General features: G+C 50.8%; 1 protein-coding gene across 1 annotated transcript in view; it reads right to left on the bottom strand.

Moving 5' to 3' along the window:
• LOC135200315 (DNA repair and recombination protein RAD54B-like) overlaps nucleotides 1-17141 on the bottom strand; it is a 173870-nt gene that overhangs the window by 127757 nt on the left and 28972 nt on the right. Inside the window, exon 4 of the mRNA XM_064228868.1 lies at nucleotides 4857-4986. Coding sequence (XP_064084938.1) covers nucleotides 4857-4986 — 130 coding nt within the window. The remainder of the gene's footprint in view (nucleotides 1-4856; nucleotides 4987-17141) is intronic.

Genomic DNA, 17141 nt, shown 5'->3' with positions numbered 1-17141 from the left:
CTTCCTTCCTCTTCCTCTTCTTCTTCGCCAGGCTCCGCAGGACAGACGTCAGGTCTTCCATCCAGGAGGGAGCGGGCAGTTGCCGGAAGCAACAGGGCCCGACTGCACCTGTCCGGAAAGACCTGAGACTGTGACAGCACCACCAAACAGCAGGAACAACAGGAACAGGTCCAGGAACAGCAGGAACGGCAGGAACATCTGAAAGTGAATGAGCAGCAGGCACCTGATCTGAAAGGGAATGATGGCTGGAACAGCAACAGGTACGGCAGGCACGGCAGGTACCACAGGAGAGCCAGGCGTCCTGTCGGCAGCTACCGTCATCCTCGGCACTGGCGGCAGGTCCAGGGGGTTACTCTTTGGGCAGCGGGAAGTCCGGGGTCGGCAATACAAAGAACCCAGGTGGCGGTGGCACCGTCCTCTTTGGCACGGCAGGAATTGGTTTCTGGATTGCAGCCGTGGGTGTTACCGACATGATATGTGGTGTATACACCAGGTGCGGTGGCATCTCATATGCTGGTGTCGAGAGTGTGGTTGTAGTGGTTACCGCACCATGAGTAAACCACTGCCGACCCCGCCAACCGCTGAATCAACCCCTGTATGCTCGGCACTCCCTGCAGTCCCAGCGACTCCCACACCTGTCCCAGGTCGTCCATTCGCTGATGGCACACCTGCGGAACGCAACAGTCGGGTTAGTTAGAGGGGCTTCCTCGCGCCTGGGGGGAGGGGGGAAGAACCCAACCCACCCAGAGCGGACGGAAGACCCCGAGTACAACTGGACGTCCGGGTAGCGGGTCGTCCTCCTCACACTCGACGGATCGAGAGAGGAGAAGGACTCCGCTACCCCCCCGCAGGGGAAGGCGCGAAACGTGGGGGCTGGCCGGGGGGCAGGAAAGAGGACGAAGTGTCCGTACCAAAGGAGTCACTGGACTTTCCGATGACTTCTTGGGCGGCCTAAGTCTCTTCCTGCCCTCGTACAGCACCCACTGCGCCTCGGACCAATGCATACACGTTACACAGGGCTCGTTGCGGGAGCACTCTCGCCCCCGACAACGAGTACAAACCTCGTGAGGATCTACATCAACAAACGATCTGAATCCTCCACATCTACGCCCCTCCAGCCCGGGACACACTCTACGGGCGACCGGGGGGCGTGGTGAAATCTCCATTTCTTCCTCACTCATCATAAATGATCAAAAGAAATGCAAAGTACTTACAATCACTCTGAATTACACAGAAAGAGAGGGCAAATACTCAAAACTCAAAGCAAACGACAAAGCGGGCAGAGCGATGACGAGCACGTCCTATCCACACACGGCCGAAAGCAAAAGTGATTTGTTACCTCCCAGTCGCGCGGCGCGCGACGATCGGACAAGCAGTTAACTACCGTTCTCCCCCTTGTTCGAAGCTTACGACCGTTTCCAGCTGCCGCTAGTTACCTTCCTATTGTTAAAGGACCGAGGGTTTGTATTACGTATCGGAACAAATGACTCGAGCCGGGACGTGGGCTCGGATGGTAGGAGCGGCGATCCTTCCCCCAGGTCGTTGTGCTGACGAATCAGCGCAATAACCTGGGCAAAGTTCCTCTGGATCTCGGGAGTTACAGCATCCTGAGGAGTAGGACCGTCCAGTCCCTCCAACAAGAGCAGCTCTCGAGACCCTCCTCCTTCAGAAGGAGGAACAGCAACAGACCCCTGACGGTCGCCTCCAGTCACTTGTGCGTACGACCTGGCTGGTCCTAAGACCATACCTGGCACGTGCGGCATCGTGACGGGATCGTGAGCGGCGCACCTCTCACGATCACTCCTAGCTACCTCGCTCTTCCCGGTGTACCCCGAGGAAGTTGAAGGTAGTGGAGAGGCAGACCTGACGCTCCCCCCCCGCTCGCTGGCAGGACCAGCGTACGTGGGGGGCTGCAGCCGATCACCAACCCGCGGTGGGGATCGATCTGCAGGCCTGGCCGGCCGTGCCGCATCACCTGTGGCGAGCGGCTCGACTGAGCACGTCGACCCCGGTCCCCGTGCGTCAGACGAGCTGCTGCTGGCCACCGTCTCGTCCGGTCCCTGTGGGAGCGGCGGTCAGGTGATCTGCAGAGCTCGCTTTCGCGGTGAGACCGGTGAGCTCCCTCGCGGCACGTCAAACGCTGGTACCAGCCGAGGCTGGTACCGTCGGTCGAGGGGACCTCTTCCCAGCCTCAACCCGTGGCCGGTCAGAGACCGTCACGTCCACCCGAGGTACCGGCTGGTCGCTACGAGAGCGGCCGCTGGTCTGGCGAGAGTCGCCTGTGCGACTTTCGACAGTCTTCTGTTCCGTGCCTCGGTCATGACGCTGAGCGAACTCAGGCGTCTTGACTTTGGCTGCACGGTCACCCGAAGGAGACCGTACACTCGGAACTTCTCGCGGACGAGAAGCCGAGCCGGTACCTGGCTTAGCAGCAGAGCTACCAAGACCAGGCGAGGATGTACCAGCGGTAGCCAGCACACCCTTGGTCCCCGTCTTCTTCTTCTCAGAAGAGGAGACGGGCCCCGTTCCCGAGGGAACAGGAGGACCAGCAGAAGAACCCCCCGTCACACCGGAGTGAGACGGGCCCTTTGAAGGTCCTGAAGGAGCCTTCTTGGAGGAGGGATGAGCAGCCTTCTTCTTCTTCGGCTTGGAAGCCTTAGAAGTCGAAGGGGACGTCAGGTCTTCCATCCACGGAAAAGTCGGGCCAATTGCCGAAGCAACACGCCCCAACTGAACCTGTCCGGAAAGACCTGAGTCCGGGGCAGCACTTCCATGACGAGACACGACGTGGGCAGGGGCAGGCACGGCAGGAGCGGCAGGAACTAGGCCACAGCAGGACCAGCAACAGCAGGACCAGCCCAGCAGGACCAGCACAGGCCAGACCAGCAACAGCAGGACCAGCACAGCCAGACCAGCAACAGCAGGACCAGCACAGCAGGTACCAGCACAGCCAGAACTAGCACCAGCGGACCACACAGCAGGACGCCAGCACGCAGCAGGACCAGCACAGCAGGACCAGCACAGCCAGACAGGCACCAGCAGCCACAAGCAGGAGCGTCACGCACAGCATGCCTCACAGGAGCGGCGCGAGCGGCTGGGCCAGCAACAACATCAGCGGCAGGTACGGCACCATAATCAGGCGTCACCGGCGTCTCAAATTCAGCCAGCTTCATCATAGGGACAGGCGGCAGGTCCAGGGGAGAACTCTTTGGACAGCGAAAGTCGGGGGTCGGCAGCACATAGAAACCAGGTGGAGGTGGCACGCCCCTCCTTGGCACGGCAGCGATCGGCATTTGGATTGATGCTGTCGGGGTTACCGAAGCAATGTGCTGCGTATACACCACATGAGGAGGGGCGGCGTACGCTGGAGTAGACAAGGTAGTTGTCGTAGTTGTCACCACTCCAAGAGTAACCACTGAATTAAGCCCTGGATACTGGGGGCGCCCTGCAGTCCCAACGACCCCACACCTGCCCAAGTCGTCACTCACAGAAAGGCACACCTGAGGGAGGAAAAGGCAAAATCGGGTCAGTTAGAGGGGCACCCTCGCGCTTGGGGGAGGACGAACCCCACCCAGAGCGGACGGAAGACCCCGAATACAGTTGAACATCCGGGTATCGAGCGCCCTCCTCCACACTCGACGGATCGAGTGAGGAGTAGGACTCCGAAAACCCCCCCCCCCCCCCCCCCCCCCACCCCCCCCCCCCCCCCCCACAGGGGAAGGCACAAACCGTGGGGGCTGAGCTGGGGGCAGGAAGGATGACGAGGTATCCGTAACCAAAGGAGTCGCTGGAGAGCTTTCCAACGACTCCTTGGTCGATCTACGCTTCTTCCTACCCTCATACAGCACCCACTGCGCCTCGGACCAATTTTCACAAACATTGCATGGTTCGGCCCGGGAGCATTCTCGCCCCCGGCACCGATAACACAATTCATGTGGATCTATCTCTGGGAAAGAGCGAAATCCGCCGCATTTACGCCCCTCCAGCCCGGGACACACTCTACGGGCAACCGGTGGGCGCGGCGAAAGCTCTTCCAGATCCATTATTCACTTTCACAATAATAATAATAATGAAAAAATGAAAAGAGTACTTACAATTTCATTCACAACCACTAACAAACCAGTAAGAAGAAATTGTAAAAACTTCCAAAGCACACGACGAAATAGCGAGTAGAGCGATGACGAGCACGTCCTGTCACACCACGGCCGAAAACAAAAGTGATTCTTCACCTCTCGCCGCGCGCACGATCGGACAAGCAGTTAACTACCGTTCTCCCCTTGTTCGAAGCTTACGACCGTCCCAGCTGCCGCTAGTTACCTTCCTATTGTTAACGGACCGAGGGTTTGTATTACGTATCGGAACAAACACGTCTTCATCGGAAGACAGCTGAAAGCAAAGTGGAGTGTTTACATCCAGGCAGGCGGGCCTGCCCACCTACCAGATGGTAGGTACTGGCTAACCACCTTGTTCAAGAATTTAACGGCCTTAATTCCAGGCTACGCTGAAAGTAATTCCTTATGTAACGGACCAAGGGTTTGTAAATCGTGTAGGAACAATACTGTATTTCCATATTTCCCTGACTAAATGCATTTTTTGTGATAAAACTATTAAAATGATTACGTATAAGCATTTTTAAAAGGGTTTTTTGGGTGTTTGGACTGTCACAATAGGCAGGTATAAGCATTTTTAGAGAGGTGTCAACTATTCGTGGGGGGCTGTGGTACACATCCCTTACCCCGTGAATACTGGGCGTTGACTGTAGCGCATTTTTAACTCAAATTTTCCCAAAACAAGGATTTTGGTACTGAAGAATCAATTTCATGGAACAGTCGCAACCTTAATCTAACTCTACAAACCCAATTCCTTTTCTTCTGCTGATGCTCCAGGCTGTTGTGAGGCAAGGATTGGATCTTCATACACATGACGAAATGAGAGGGGGGAACCAAAAACTCCGGGATTGACGAATTCAACTAAAGCATAAAACTCCTGTAAAACAATATAAATACTTAATTTTAATTTAAGATTTATTTTTTATATGCTTACCTCTCCATTATACAGCTTGAACTACTGCTGGAGAGGTAAGGTTCATTTTAAAAATGTAGACAAAAGTTTTTCCAAAATCATTCTTGCATGAGAACATAAAAATATGCGGTATGGCTTAGTATAACATTTTTGGTACAAATGATAGAGTTCATTGAAGGAATATTAACTTTATCTAAGAGAGAGAGAGAGAGAGAGAGGAGGTTTATCTTAGAGAGAGAGCGAGAGAGAGAGGAGAGAATGAGAGGAGAGAGAGAGAGAGAGAGAGAGAGAGAGACTAACTTGTGTGAAGGGGCTGATTTTCATTGGAGAGTGATAGGGAATACAGCAACATTTTTTAAATTACAGACAGTTGATAGTCTGAGAGCAGATTTTCTGGAGAGAAACCTCCAATCATTTAAGGAAAAAGCAAATGTCAGAGTAACAAACCCTTTGAAAAATCTGATCATATGAATGTCAAGTGAAACATTTTACTTAATACATACTATGTTTGTTGGACTTATTCTATACTTAAGTGTTATATGTACTATGGTATTTACTAATGTGAATTATAAAGGCTTTATATTTATTACAGTGTTGGTTTACATGAGGTAGGCTAAGTACGTATCAAAAGGTTAGGTATGGTTTTGGAGTAGAATATTATGTTCTAATATTAGTAAATGTGCCTTGCAGTCAAACCTCAGTTTCAGGTCCTTTATTCTTCACACTGTTGAACTACGGAACAGCCTCCCAGAGGATGTCATGCAATTGGAACTTCAGAAGTTCAAGCAAAAATGCAATGCATTACTACCCTGATATTATTCTCTTTGCATTTGAATACATTGTTATCTGTTTATTAATTAATCTATTTTTTTAATAAGTGGTATCTCTTCTTTCTGTATTTTCCTTTACTTCCTCTTACTTTTTATTAATGAACATGTTATTGTTATAATACAATTAAGTTTGTTCATACTTACCTGGCAGATATATATATAGCTGTATTTTCTGAAGTCCGACAGAATTTCAAAACTCGCGGCACACGCAGTGGGCGGCCAGGTGGTAGTACCCATTCCCGCCGCTGAGAGGCGGATATCAGGAACCATTCTATTTATCATTTCATATTTTATTAATGCCACTGTCTCCTGAGGGGAGGAGGGTGGGCACTTTAATTATATATATCTGCCAGGTAAGTATGAACAAACTTAATTGTATTATAACAATAACATTTTGTTCATGCAACTTACCTGACAGATATATATATAGCTGAATCCCACCTTCGGATGGTGGGAAGAGACAGAATAGGATTTGTAGGAAACTTAAATTAAGTAGATGATGTATATCTTGGTTCCTCACCTGTTAACAAAGTAGACTCTGTGATTACTGTCACTTAAGCCTGCTTTTGCTTAATCAGAGTTGCCAGCCAGGTGGAGACCTGTAGCGCTGGTGCGCTCTGGATGATCTGTCAACGGGGACGTGACCTCAACGTGACAAGACCATCGAGCCATACATATGAGGGCAACGAAGCAACTGACCACCACCTGACCAACTATCTAAAGACCCCTTGAACACTAAACTAAGGGATGGGAGTTCTTCACACAAGACTCACCACAACCTAAAAACACAACAATAAAAACTAACCTAAACCTAACTAAGGGATAGGGAAAGAGCTACCTCCAGCCCCCAAGACTGTGTCTGCAGAAACGTATGGCCCAAGAGAACAACAGTCCTCATATATCGTTCTCACATCTCTCAAGTAGTGTGAGGCGAATACAGAATTGCTCCTCCAAAAGGTGGCATCAAGGATGTCCTTGATCGACATGTTCTTTTGGAAGGCAAGCGAGGTTGCGACCGCTCTGACCTCGTGAGCTTTCACTCGCAAGAGGCTCAAATCAGTCTTCTGGCAAGATGAATGAGCCTCTTTTATAACGTCTCTCAGAAAGAAAGCCAAAGCATTCCTGGACAATGGTAAATCGGGTCTCTTCACAGAGCACCACAGATTATCTGAGGGACCTCGTACTTCCTTCGTCTTGCGAACGTAAAACTTGAGAGCCCTGACAGGGCACAGGACTCTCTCAGGTTCTCGGCCCACAAGGCTTGTCATACCCTTAATCTCGAAGCTCTTGGGCCAAGGGTTAGACGGGTTCTCGTTTTTCGCTAAGAAAGTGGGACTCAAAGAGCAGACAGCGTTATCACCTTTGAAGCCCACCTGTTTACTAATGGCTTGAATTTTGCTAACTCCCTTCGCCGTCGCCAGAGCAGTTAGGAAAAGAGCCTTCTTTGTCAAGTTCCGAAGAGACGCTGTATGGAGAGGCTCGAAAGGACTCGACATCAAAAGTCTTAGAACTAAGTCTAAGTTCCAGGAAGGAGGCCTCGCCTGAGGCATCTTAGTTGTCTCGAACGATCTCAAGAGATCGTGAAGATCTCTGTTGTCAGTAAGGTCTAGGCCTCTGTGCCGAAAGACTGCTGACAGCATACTTTTATATCCCTTGATGGTAGGGACTGCCAACTTCTGCACATTCCTTAAGAATAGCAGGAAATCGGCTATTTGGCTCACATAGGTAGTGGAAGAGGAAATTCCCTCCTTTCTACACCATGCCCTGAAGGAAGCCCACTTCGACTGGTAAACAGCTCTCGATGAAGCCCTCCTTGCGTTGGCGATCGCTTTTGCAGCTGATTTAGAAAAACCTCTCGCTCTGGCCAACTTTTCGATAGTCTGAACGCAGTCAGACCCAGAGCGGAGAGGTTTTGGTGATATCTTTCGAAGTGGGGCTGTTTGAGTAGATCTCTCCTCCAGGGCAACGTCCTTGGGAAGTCTACAAGGGAGGACATTACCTCCGTGAACCATTCTCTTGCGGGCCACATCGGGGCGATCAGGGTCAACCTCGTCCCCTCTGACGCCGCGAACTTCCTCATGACTTCCCCCATGATCTTGAATGGCGGGAAGGCATACAGGTCTAAGTTCGTCCAATCCCAGAGCAGTGCATCTATAGCGATCGCTCCTGGATCCAACACAGGGGAGCAATAAAGAGGCAACCTCTTTGTCCTCGACGTCGCAAATAGGTCGACCAGAGGACGTCCCCACAGCTTCCATAGCTCCCGACAAACGTCTTGATGCAGAGTCCATTCTGTCGGCAGGATTTGGTCCTGTCGGCTGAGAAGGTCCGCTCTGACGTTCTGGACTCCTGCGATGAATCTCGTCAGGATCTTGACTCGCCTTGCACTTGCCCACAGCAGAATCTCCTTTGCTAGGTGAAATAGAGGTCAGGAGTGTGTTCCTCCCTGATTCTTTAGGTACGCAAGGGCCGTGGTGTTGTCCGAGTTCACTTGGACAACTTTGTCTGCAACCTTTTCTTCGAAGAACTGTAGCGCCAGGAAAACCGCCGCTAGTTCCTTCACATTGATGTGCCAGGACACCTGTTTCCCCCTCCAGGTGCCTGACACTTCTTCCCTTCCTAGTGTTGCTCCCCAACCCGACACGGAGGCGTCGGAAAACAACACTAGGTCGGGGCTCAGAAGCTTTAGAGATACACCCTCTCGAAACTTCCGAGGATCGAGCCACCATCTTAGATGGCTTTTCACCAATTCGGTGATCTTCAAGGTCGCATCCAGATCCTCTTTGACTCTCCATTATTCTGCCAGGAAAAACTGGAGAGGCCTGAGGTGTAGTCTCCCCAGGGAAACAAAACTTTTCCAGCGAGGAAATGGTCCCCAGCAGACTCATCCATTCCCTCGCCGAGCAAGTTCCTTTCCCCAGGAAGGCCGAAACTCTCTCTAAGCCTTGCAGCTGTCGTTCCTGGGACGGAAACGCCCGAAAAGCCACTGAATCCATCTGAATCCCCAGATACACGATGGACTGTGTTGGGGTCAGATGTGACTTTTCGAGGTTGACCAGAAGTCCCAGGGACCTCGCCAAGGCTAACGTGAACTGAAGGTCCTTCAGACACCTCTCTTCTGACGACGCTCTGACTAGCCAATCGTCGAGATAAAGAGATACTCTTATCCCTGCAGAATGTAACCATCTCGCTACATTCTTCATGATCATGGTAAATACCATCGGAGCCGTGCTTAAGCCGAAACAAAGGGCTCTGAATTGCCAGACTTTGTCTTTCAAAACGAACCTCAGATACTTCCTTGAAAGAGGGTGGATTGGAACGTGAAAGTATGCGTCCTGCAGGTCTAAGGACACCATCCAGTCGCCCGGTCTCAAGGCTCCTAGAACAGACTGAGGCGTTTCCATTTTGAACTTTATCTTTTCTATGAAAAGATTCAGCCTGCTCACATCTAGGACTGGACGCCAACCCGACGACTGCTTCGGTACCAGGAAAAGTCTGTTGTAAAATCCTGGTGACCCCAGGTCTAAGACCTGCTCCACCGCTCTTTTCTCGATCATTTGATCTAAAAGATCGAAAAGAATTTGTCGTTTCTCCCCTTGATATGAAGGAGAAAGATCTCTGGGAGTTGTGGATAGAGGAGGAGGATCTAAAAAGGGGATCTTGTACCTCCCGCAAAGAACTTCAGTCTGGCTCCGACTGGTGTCTGAAGGACCTGATCTTCACTTGCTTGCTTTCGGCTTGAAAGAAGCTCTTCCTCTTGAAAGCCCTCTCCCTCGAGGAGCAGCTCTCGAGGGAGGAGCCCCACGAAAGGGTTTAACCTTCTTTGGCGGTCGTCCAAAAGAAGACGTAGTAGGAACTGCGGGACATCTCGAAGACTGGGCCAAGAGGTCCTGAGTAGCCTTCTCCTGTAAGCTACCTGCCAGGTCCTTCACCATAGTCTGGGGGAAGAGATGGTTCGAAAGAGGCGCAAAGAGAAGCTCCGCTTTCTGAGCCGTAGTAACTGATCTTGCAGTAAAATTGCAGAACAGCGCTCTCTTCTTAAGAAAAGCAGTACCAAAGTGAGATACTAACTCTTCCGAACCATCCCTGACGGCCTTGTCCATGCAGGTTAACACACTGGACAGCTCCCCCAAACTTAACGAGTCCGGACTCCTAGATTGAAGATCTAGGACTCCCAAGCACCAGTCTAAAAAGTTGAAGACTTCGAGAGTCCTTAAAAGTCCTTTCATGTGATGGTCTATCTCCGTAGGCGTCCAAGAAATCTTAGCTGTCGACAAAAGGGACCTCCTCTGGGCGTCGACCAGACTAGCAAAATCCCCTTGGGATGACGAAAGGATCTTCACACCTACTTCACCTTTGGTCTCATACCAAATGCCCCCTTTTCCACTGAGTCTTGAGGGAGGAAGGGCAAAAGTCGACTTGCCCTGATCCTTCCGTCGTTCCATCCAGTCTTGTAACTTCTAAAAGAACCCTCTTGGTGGACAGAGAAGTCTTCATTTCCACGAACTCCGGGATCTTACAAGACTTCGATGAAGAAAACTGAGAGGGTGGAGACCTGGGAGCTGCAGGCTGGAACTTGTCTCCAAAAGACGAGCGTAACAGCCGCACCAGCACTTTATAATCCGAAACGGACGAAACTGACGGCTGCTCCTCCTCAACCGAGTCCGCCGGACTACTAAGCTCTCCTTCCTCCCTAAGAGGAATCGGAGACTGCTCCTCCGGAGAGGGCGTGCGCCCAACGGGACTAACTTTCAACAAAGATCTCCGAGGTTTGGGTGCAGAAGCTTCTTCAATGCGACCGACCTTCTGTCGATCCTTAGAGCATGAAGGAAGAAGAGCGTCTTGACAGCGCTGAGCGTCATGAGAGGCGACTTGGGCTGTCCTAACTCGCTCTAAAGAAGCGTCCTTACGCTTCCCGCTAAAGCGTCCAGACTTAGCTTTCAAAGCGTCCTTCTGTGCGCTCTCGAAAGCCTTTTCGTGCGGAAAAGCGTCCACAAAAGCATCCTGCCGAGCGTCCTCAAAAGCGTCCTGAAGAACGTCCTCCGAAGCGTCCTGACGAGCAGTCTGCACAGGACGTCGAGAGGGAAGAAAAGCGTCCTGTCCACGTGACTTCCTACTAGAAGAACGAGATCGGAGGAGCACCGAAGGAGACGCAGGAGGAGAAAGAGACGAACGAGGAGAAGGAGAAGGGGACTGCTTCGTCCTCTTGACAGGCAGCCTGACGTCCTTCCTACGCTTAGGCTCGACTGCTGCTGGGCGTGTCTTCTGAGCCATCAAAGCCGACAACTGGTCCTGAAGGGACACAAGAATGTTCTTCGTAGGTGAAGAAACTAAAGGAGGCGAAGGGCTGAACCTGCGAGAAGCCGAGGGGCAAGGGGACGCCTCCTTCCTTCTCACAGGTACAGCTACCTGCTTCTCAGGGGCGCGCAACCCAGCGACCTCGTCGGAAGAGATTTTACCTCTCTTCTGAGGTGGAAAAGCGTCATAAGCTTCCTCCGAAGAAAGCGGCAATGCAGGACGTGAAGCGTCCTCAGCACGAAACGTCCTTTTCAGCGGACAAGAGTCTCTCCGAGCGCTCCACCCCTTGCGCGGGGAGGACGCTTCGGAGGACGAAAAGCAGTCCTTAAGGATGCGCGCCCGTGTGCGCTCCTTGACAGCCTGGGACTTTGCAACAGGGCCTGCCGAAGGGACGCCAGATCGGTGGGGAGCCCCCGTAACCCTCTTGCGGCTTTCGACATATCCACTCCCTGAGTCCTGGGAGTCCGATAGCGGTCTAGGCCTAGAGGCATTATGGGGCCGATCTGACGCCCCCTCCACAACATTAGGGCACGATCACACACTTTCACTGAGCCGGTTTCCAAGGCTAACACTTTAGATTCTAGAGTGCGTAAAGACTCTAAAATCAGAGAAAGGGCATTACCTTCTCCAGACACAGAATCAGGGCCCGAAGGCAACATCACAGGTTTAGGTGAAACAAATTCTACTGGTGTTAATGCAGGTGAAATATTACTTCCCTTACCTTTAGAAGAACCGCTCTTGGAGGAAGACCTCCTGATCCTATCGCGTTCCAATTTACGCCGATAAGAATCATACACCTTCCATCCATCATCGGTCAAACCTTCGCATTCATTGCACTGATCATCCAATAAACATACATGCCCCCTACACCCCATACATACTGTGTGGGGATCTACCGATAATTTAGGTAGCCTCACCTTACAATCACTCTTCACACACACTCTGAAACTCACTGAACTTGATCCAGACATCACGTTTACAGAAAAGCCAATCCAAAATCAAAAAACAGTCCACTATTGCGTATGCCAATCCAACAATCCAGAATCAATAACCAAAAGTCAATCCAGATACTTAAGAACGAGTCAATCCAAAAAATCCTAGGTGGAGGTCTGTAAACAGTTGTTTACCAACCGGCGACAGAAAAAAATATGAATAGAAAATGGGAATGGTTCCTGATATCCGCTTCCCAGCAGCGGGAATGGGTACTACCACCTGGCCGCCCACTGCGTGTGCCGCGAGTTTTGAAATTCTGTCGGACTTCAGAAAATACAGCTATATATATATCTGTCAGGTAAGTTGCATGAACAAAATGAAGTTTTCATTATAAAATTAATATTGTAATACTTACCTGAACACCTGAATTAGCCCTAGTCACTGACCAGCCCAAACTATATCCCCACAGACTTACCCATAATTTGGTAATTTTTTAACTGCCAGCGCTACCAACACTACAGGTAAACACCATCTACTGAGTTACCTGTACTACCGGTCACAACGTTGTTGCCAGAACCGGCTGGCAGAGCGCTCTCCCTCCAATTGCATAATCACTATTCATTGTAGAGGGGAGGAGGATAGGAGTAATTCAGGTGTTCAAGTGAGTATTGCAAAATTAGTTTTATAATGAAAAATCACAAATTTTGAAAGTAAATTGTATTTTTCCTAACTATACAAACCTGAGGTCCTTTACAGAAGGAATTACTTTCAGCGCCAGGTAGTTAGGCAGTAACTGCTTGTCCGATAGTCGGAAGTTCCACCCGATTGGACGTAAACATTCCACTTTGCTTTAGGCCCAGGAACTGATTGAGGGGTGGCATGAGGTGAGCCTATATGTAAAGGACCTCAGGTTTGTATAGTTAGGAAAAATACAATTTACTTTCAAAAATTGTAATTTGTTCCTACATGTTATACAAACCATCAGTCCTTTACATAAGGATGACTCACTGATTGGTGGGAGGAATCTGAGTCTTGTGAACAGACTGGTGTTTGCCCAACCAAGGTTCCCTCCCCGGTCATAACAGCAAGGGGGGGAGGGGGAACCTAGCCTCTGCCCGATTGATCAGTGTGAAAACTGCAAGACCAATGGCCAGACCTCTGGACCTATTCATAAGAGGGAGGCAAGTGTGGCCTCTTATGAATAGCAAACAAGAACTTATAGTCGGAAGAAAGAAGACAAATATACATTGTCGACTTTGTCTCATGCTATAGTCAACCCCAGCCTTTTTGGCCACTAAGGCGCTGGCTGCACAATTGCCACAATTCTCTAAATACGGCATGACAGTGATGAAGAAATGTCTCTGATATTTCTTATACTAAGTAAATATATGGTAACTACTCTGTTTCATAATAAAACTTCATATGTTTAAGAATGAATAAGTTTTTGATGGGAAAATGAATGTTACTAAAAATGTTTTCCTGAGATTTGACAACACCTCTTGCTGGGTTAGTGCTCCTTTGGCACTTCAGCCCGAAAAGGTCATTCCGTGTCACGGACCCACCATGTAAACATCTGCTTCTCGCTGCCCCCGCCTGCACAGTCAGACTAAGGAAATAATTTATTATGTTAATTGGTGCTTTTAAGATGAAAAGGACAACGGCGGACACAGCCAAAGCCGCCAAAGTAAGCAAAAGGACAGTTAGAAGGATTTGCTCCAAAGAAAATCAAGAATGGTGGTCAGAGGCTGAACACAAGAGAGAGAGAGAGAGAGAGAGAGAGAGGTGGGGCGGAAGTACCTACCTTGGGAGAAGTGGCACCGGTGTGAAAAATCTAGGGTAAACAAGGCCAACGCCTTAGTGGCCAAAAAGGCTGAGTTTGACTCTAGTGTCCACTTCCCCCCTTGATACGGAAGAGACGGATATACTCTTCTATACCCTAATGAAAGGGCAAGAATGGAGCTGTCATATAGCTTACCTGCATCGAGCGCCCTTTCCAGCATGTGAAGACCGTCACTCTGCCTATATGCAGAGACTGAAGGCGAAGAACTCCTGTAAGGGACTACTTCTCAGGGATGACAGGAGATCGATCACGGCCTGCCCAAGCTGAGCTGTTGTTACTGTCGAGACAGAAAACAGATGAGCTGCCCCCCTGAACTTGCTGATCCATCGATCAGCCTTTCCGAGCACTGTATCTTCTGCTTGGGGAAGAGATCTGTCCTATCGACTTTACCACGATCCTCAGATCATGACCGTGTCGAGAGAAAAGCAATCTCTGCCCTTAGTAACTGGGAGTGATGTTGCCAGTACTAACCCCTCGTCGAGATACCTCCAGAGATGGATCCCGACCGAGTGGGCCCAAGCTGATATCAGTGTGGACATTCACGTGAACACTCGATGGGCGATTGAGAATCCAAAGCCAATTGCTCTGAAATGGAACCCCGTGCCCTTGAGGATAAAGCGGAGGTACTTCCTGTAGGACCGATGGACAGGTATTCAAGAATACTCATCCTTCAGGTCCACCCAAAGCATGAAATTGTTCTCCCTGACGGAGGCGAGCGCCAAGCCTGACACCTCTATCGTGACCAGAGTCTGGTGAGCAAATCAGCTCATGGGAGAGAGATACCACTGGTCTCCAGCCCCTTGTAGCCTTTTTCACCAGGCAGAGGCAGCTGTAGAAACTCGATGAAGGCTCTCAAACAATTATCACAGCCTTCTTGCTCAGCAAGGTTGGTGTTCTGCGTTCTCCTACCGGAGCAAGAGAGGAAGGCTGGGTCCCTCCTCGTGTCCCCTTCAACGAAAAGCAGTCTTGGGGCCGGAGGACTAGCCAGCCTGGCTTCGAGGCATAGCCACAGTTGCGCACGACGGTCTGTATGTCTTGGCTACTGCCTGGAAGACAAGACGGTTGTTTTTTTGTTCCTCTGCTTGTCCACCATAACATCCACCGTATAGATTGTTCGCCAGTCCAACACACTTCGGATAAGAAAGACCAGGATCACCCCCTGCGAAGGGCGATCAGCGGTAGTAACCGTTGATCCCTCCCCTGACTCACTGTGCTGACAAATCAGCGCTGTGACCTCTGCAAGGAACCCCTGCATCTCTGGAATCACTGAGTCCATGGAAGAAGGACTGTCAAGTCCTTCCAGAACAATTCCTTCCCTACCTCCTTCTCCTTCCGAAGGAAGAGCCTCGTCAGACTTCCCGTGATCTCCCAGAACCAATCAAGCATATGCCCAGTCGGGTGCTAAGACCATGCCGGGCACCTCTGTTCTCGTGGCCGAACCATGGGGAGTGCAATCTCCATGGTTCTCCTTGGTCACCTCATTCCTCTTCTTGGATGGTGAGAAGATTGAAGGGCGGCCAGTTGAGGAAGGTCTGATGCTCCCACTCGGTCTGTTAGCAGAACTAACAACTGGCGAAGGCTGTGAGCGGTCACCAAACAGCAGTGATGATTGGCTTGCAGGTCTAGGAAAGCGATTTCCCTGGGGGAAAACACTCCCTTGAGGACAGTATCGACACTCCGTACCGCCTGGGAAATTGCTACTCGAGACCCGCACTGTCTGGTCACTCCACATGATCGTCGATCGGGTGCAGAATAGCATCTAATAACGTGAGAAAGCTGGCACAGTCCTCACAACGCGTCAAGTCTCAGAAGAAGCCGAAGCTACTCCAACTGACTGACCAGGGGACCTCATACTGGTCTCCCATGTGTACTGTCCTGCCGGACTGTCATGTCAGCAAGGTGGAAGTCACCCGAGCAACTCTCACCTTCCCTCCATACCGTGCTCGGGACATAATGGAGAATTGTACCATCACGTCAGCCCTGAGATCAGGGCGTTCACTATATGAGCGATCATCGGCAAGGTAGAAGTTACCAGAGTCACTTTCACCGTCCTTCCACACCGTGCCCTAGACGTAACAGTGAGCAGACTCAGTGTCACCGACTTTAGCTGTACGCTCACATGCAGGCAAGCGGACAATCGGAAAAGCTTGCTAACAAGCACCCAAGACGGTCCCAGTACCAGAGGCAAACCTCCAGAGGCAGGCGCAGAAGTACCAGTTGTAGAAGAAGTGAGGCCCCCGGTAGCCGAGCGATCGCTGTAAGAGCAATCATTGGCAAGGCAGGAGTCACCTAAGCAACTCTCACCTTTCTCCTCCACTGTGCTCGAGAAGGGACAATGAGCGAATTCAGCGTCACCGACTCTAGCTGCACTCTCACCTGCAAGCAAGTGTACACTCGGAGACGTTCGCAAATGAGCATCCGAGACAGTCTCAGTCCCAGAGGCGAACCTCCAGAACCAGGGGCAGAAGTACCAGCGGCGGTGAGAAGTCAGCCCCCTGGGAGCCGAACGATCGCTGTATGAGTGATCATCAGCAAGGCGGGAGTCATCTGAGCAACTCTCACCTTCCTTCCACACCGTGCTCGAGAAGGGACAATGAGCAAACTCAGCATCACTGAGTGTACACTTGAAGAACTCGTGAACGAGCGCTAATTCTAGGACCAGGAGCAAAGAACCAGCGATAGCTAGTGCCTCTGCAGTCCCCACCCTACACGCCCCTGGGGGCAGTGAGGCGGTTCCCATTCCCAAGGGAACAGGAGGACCAGCGGAAGGACCACCTGTCTCACCAGGTATGACGAGACAGGCCCTTCTTGTGGCGGGGAGACCAACTTCTTCTTCCTCGGCAGGGGAGCCTCAGAAGTCAAAGTGTGGGAGGCAGCAACGACAACAACGAAGGGAGAAGGGGAGAAAGACAATCATTTCTTTTGCTTCTCCTCGACCTCTTCTTCAATTAGCTTCGTCTGCATGTCAGATATCCCTACCGTCCAGGGCGTCTTCAGGTGGAGGGCGTTACCTTAGGGTATTCACTGCCAGCTGGGGGAGCGAGGACGACATAGCCTGGAGGAGAAGACAGAAATTTCCACCTCCAAACTATGTGGCACTGATGACACCGTAGTAGAGGGAGTTATAGATGTTACATGCTGGGTGTACAATAAATATGGTGGTGCCACATACACAGGCATTGACATGGTCATTGTCGTCCTACTCTTTCCCATGAGTC

Source organism: Macrobrachium nipponense, chromosome 26 (assembly GCF_015104395.2).
Source record: "Macrobrachium nipponense isolate FS-2020 chromosome 26, ASM1510439v2, whole genome shotgun sequence".
Lineage (NCBI taxonomy): Eukaryota > Metazoa > Arthropoda > Malacostraca > Decapoda > Palaemonidae > Macrobrachium > Macrobrachium nipponense.
This window is presented reverse-complemented; position numbering and strand designations above follow the sequence as displayed.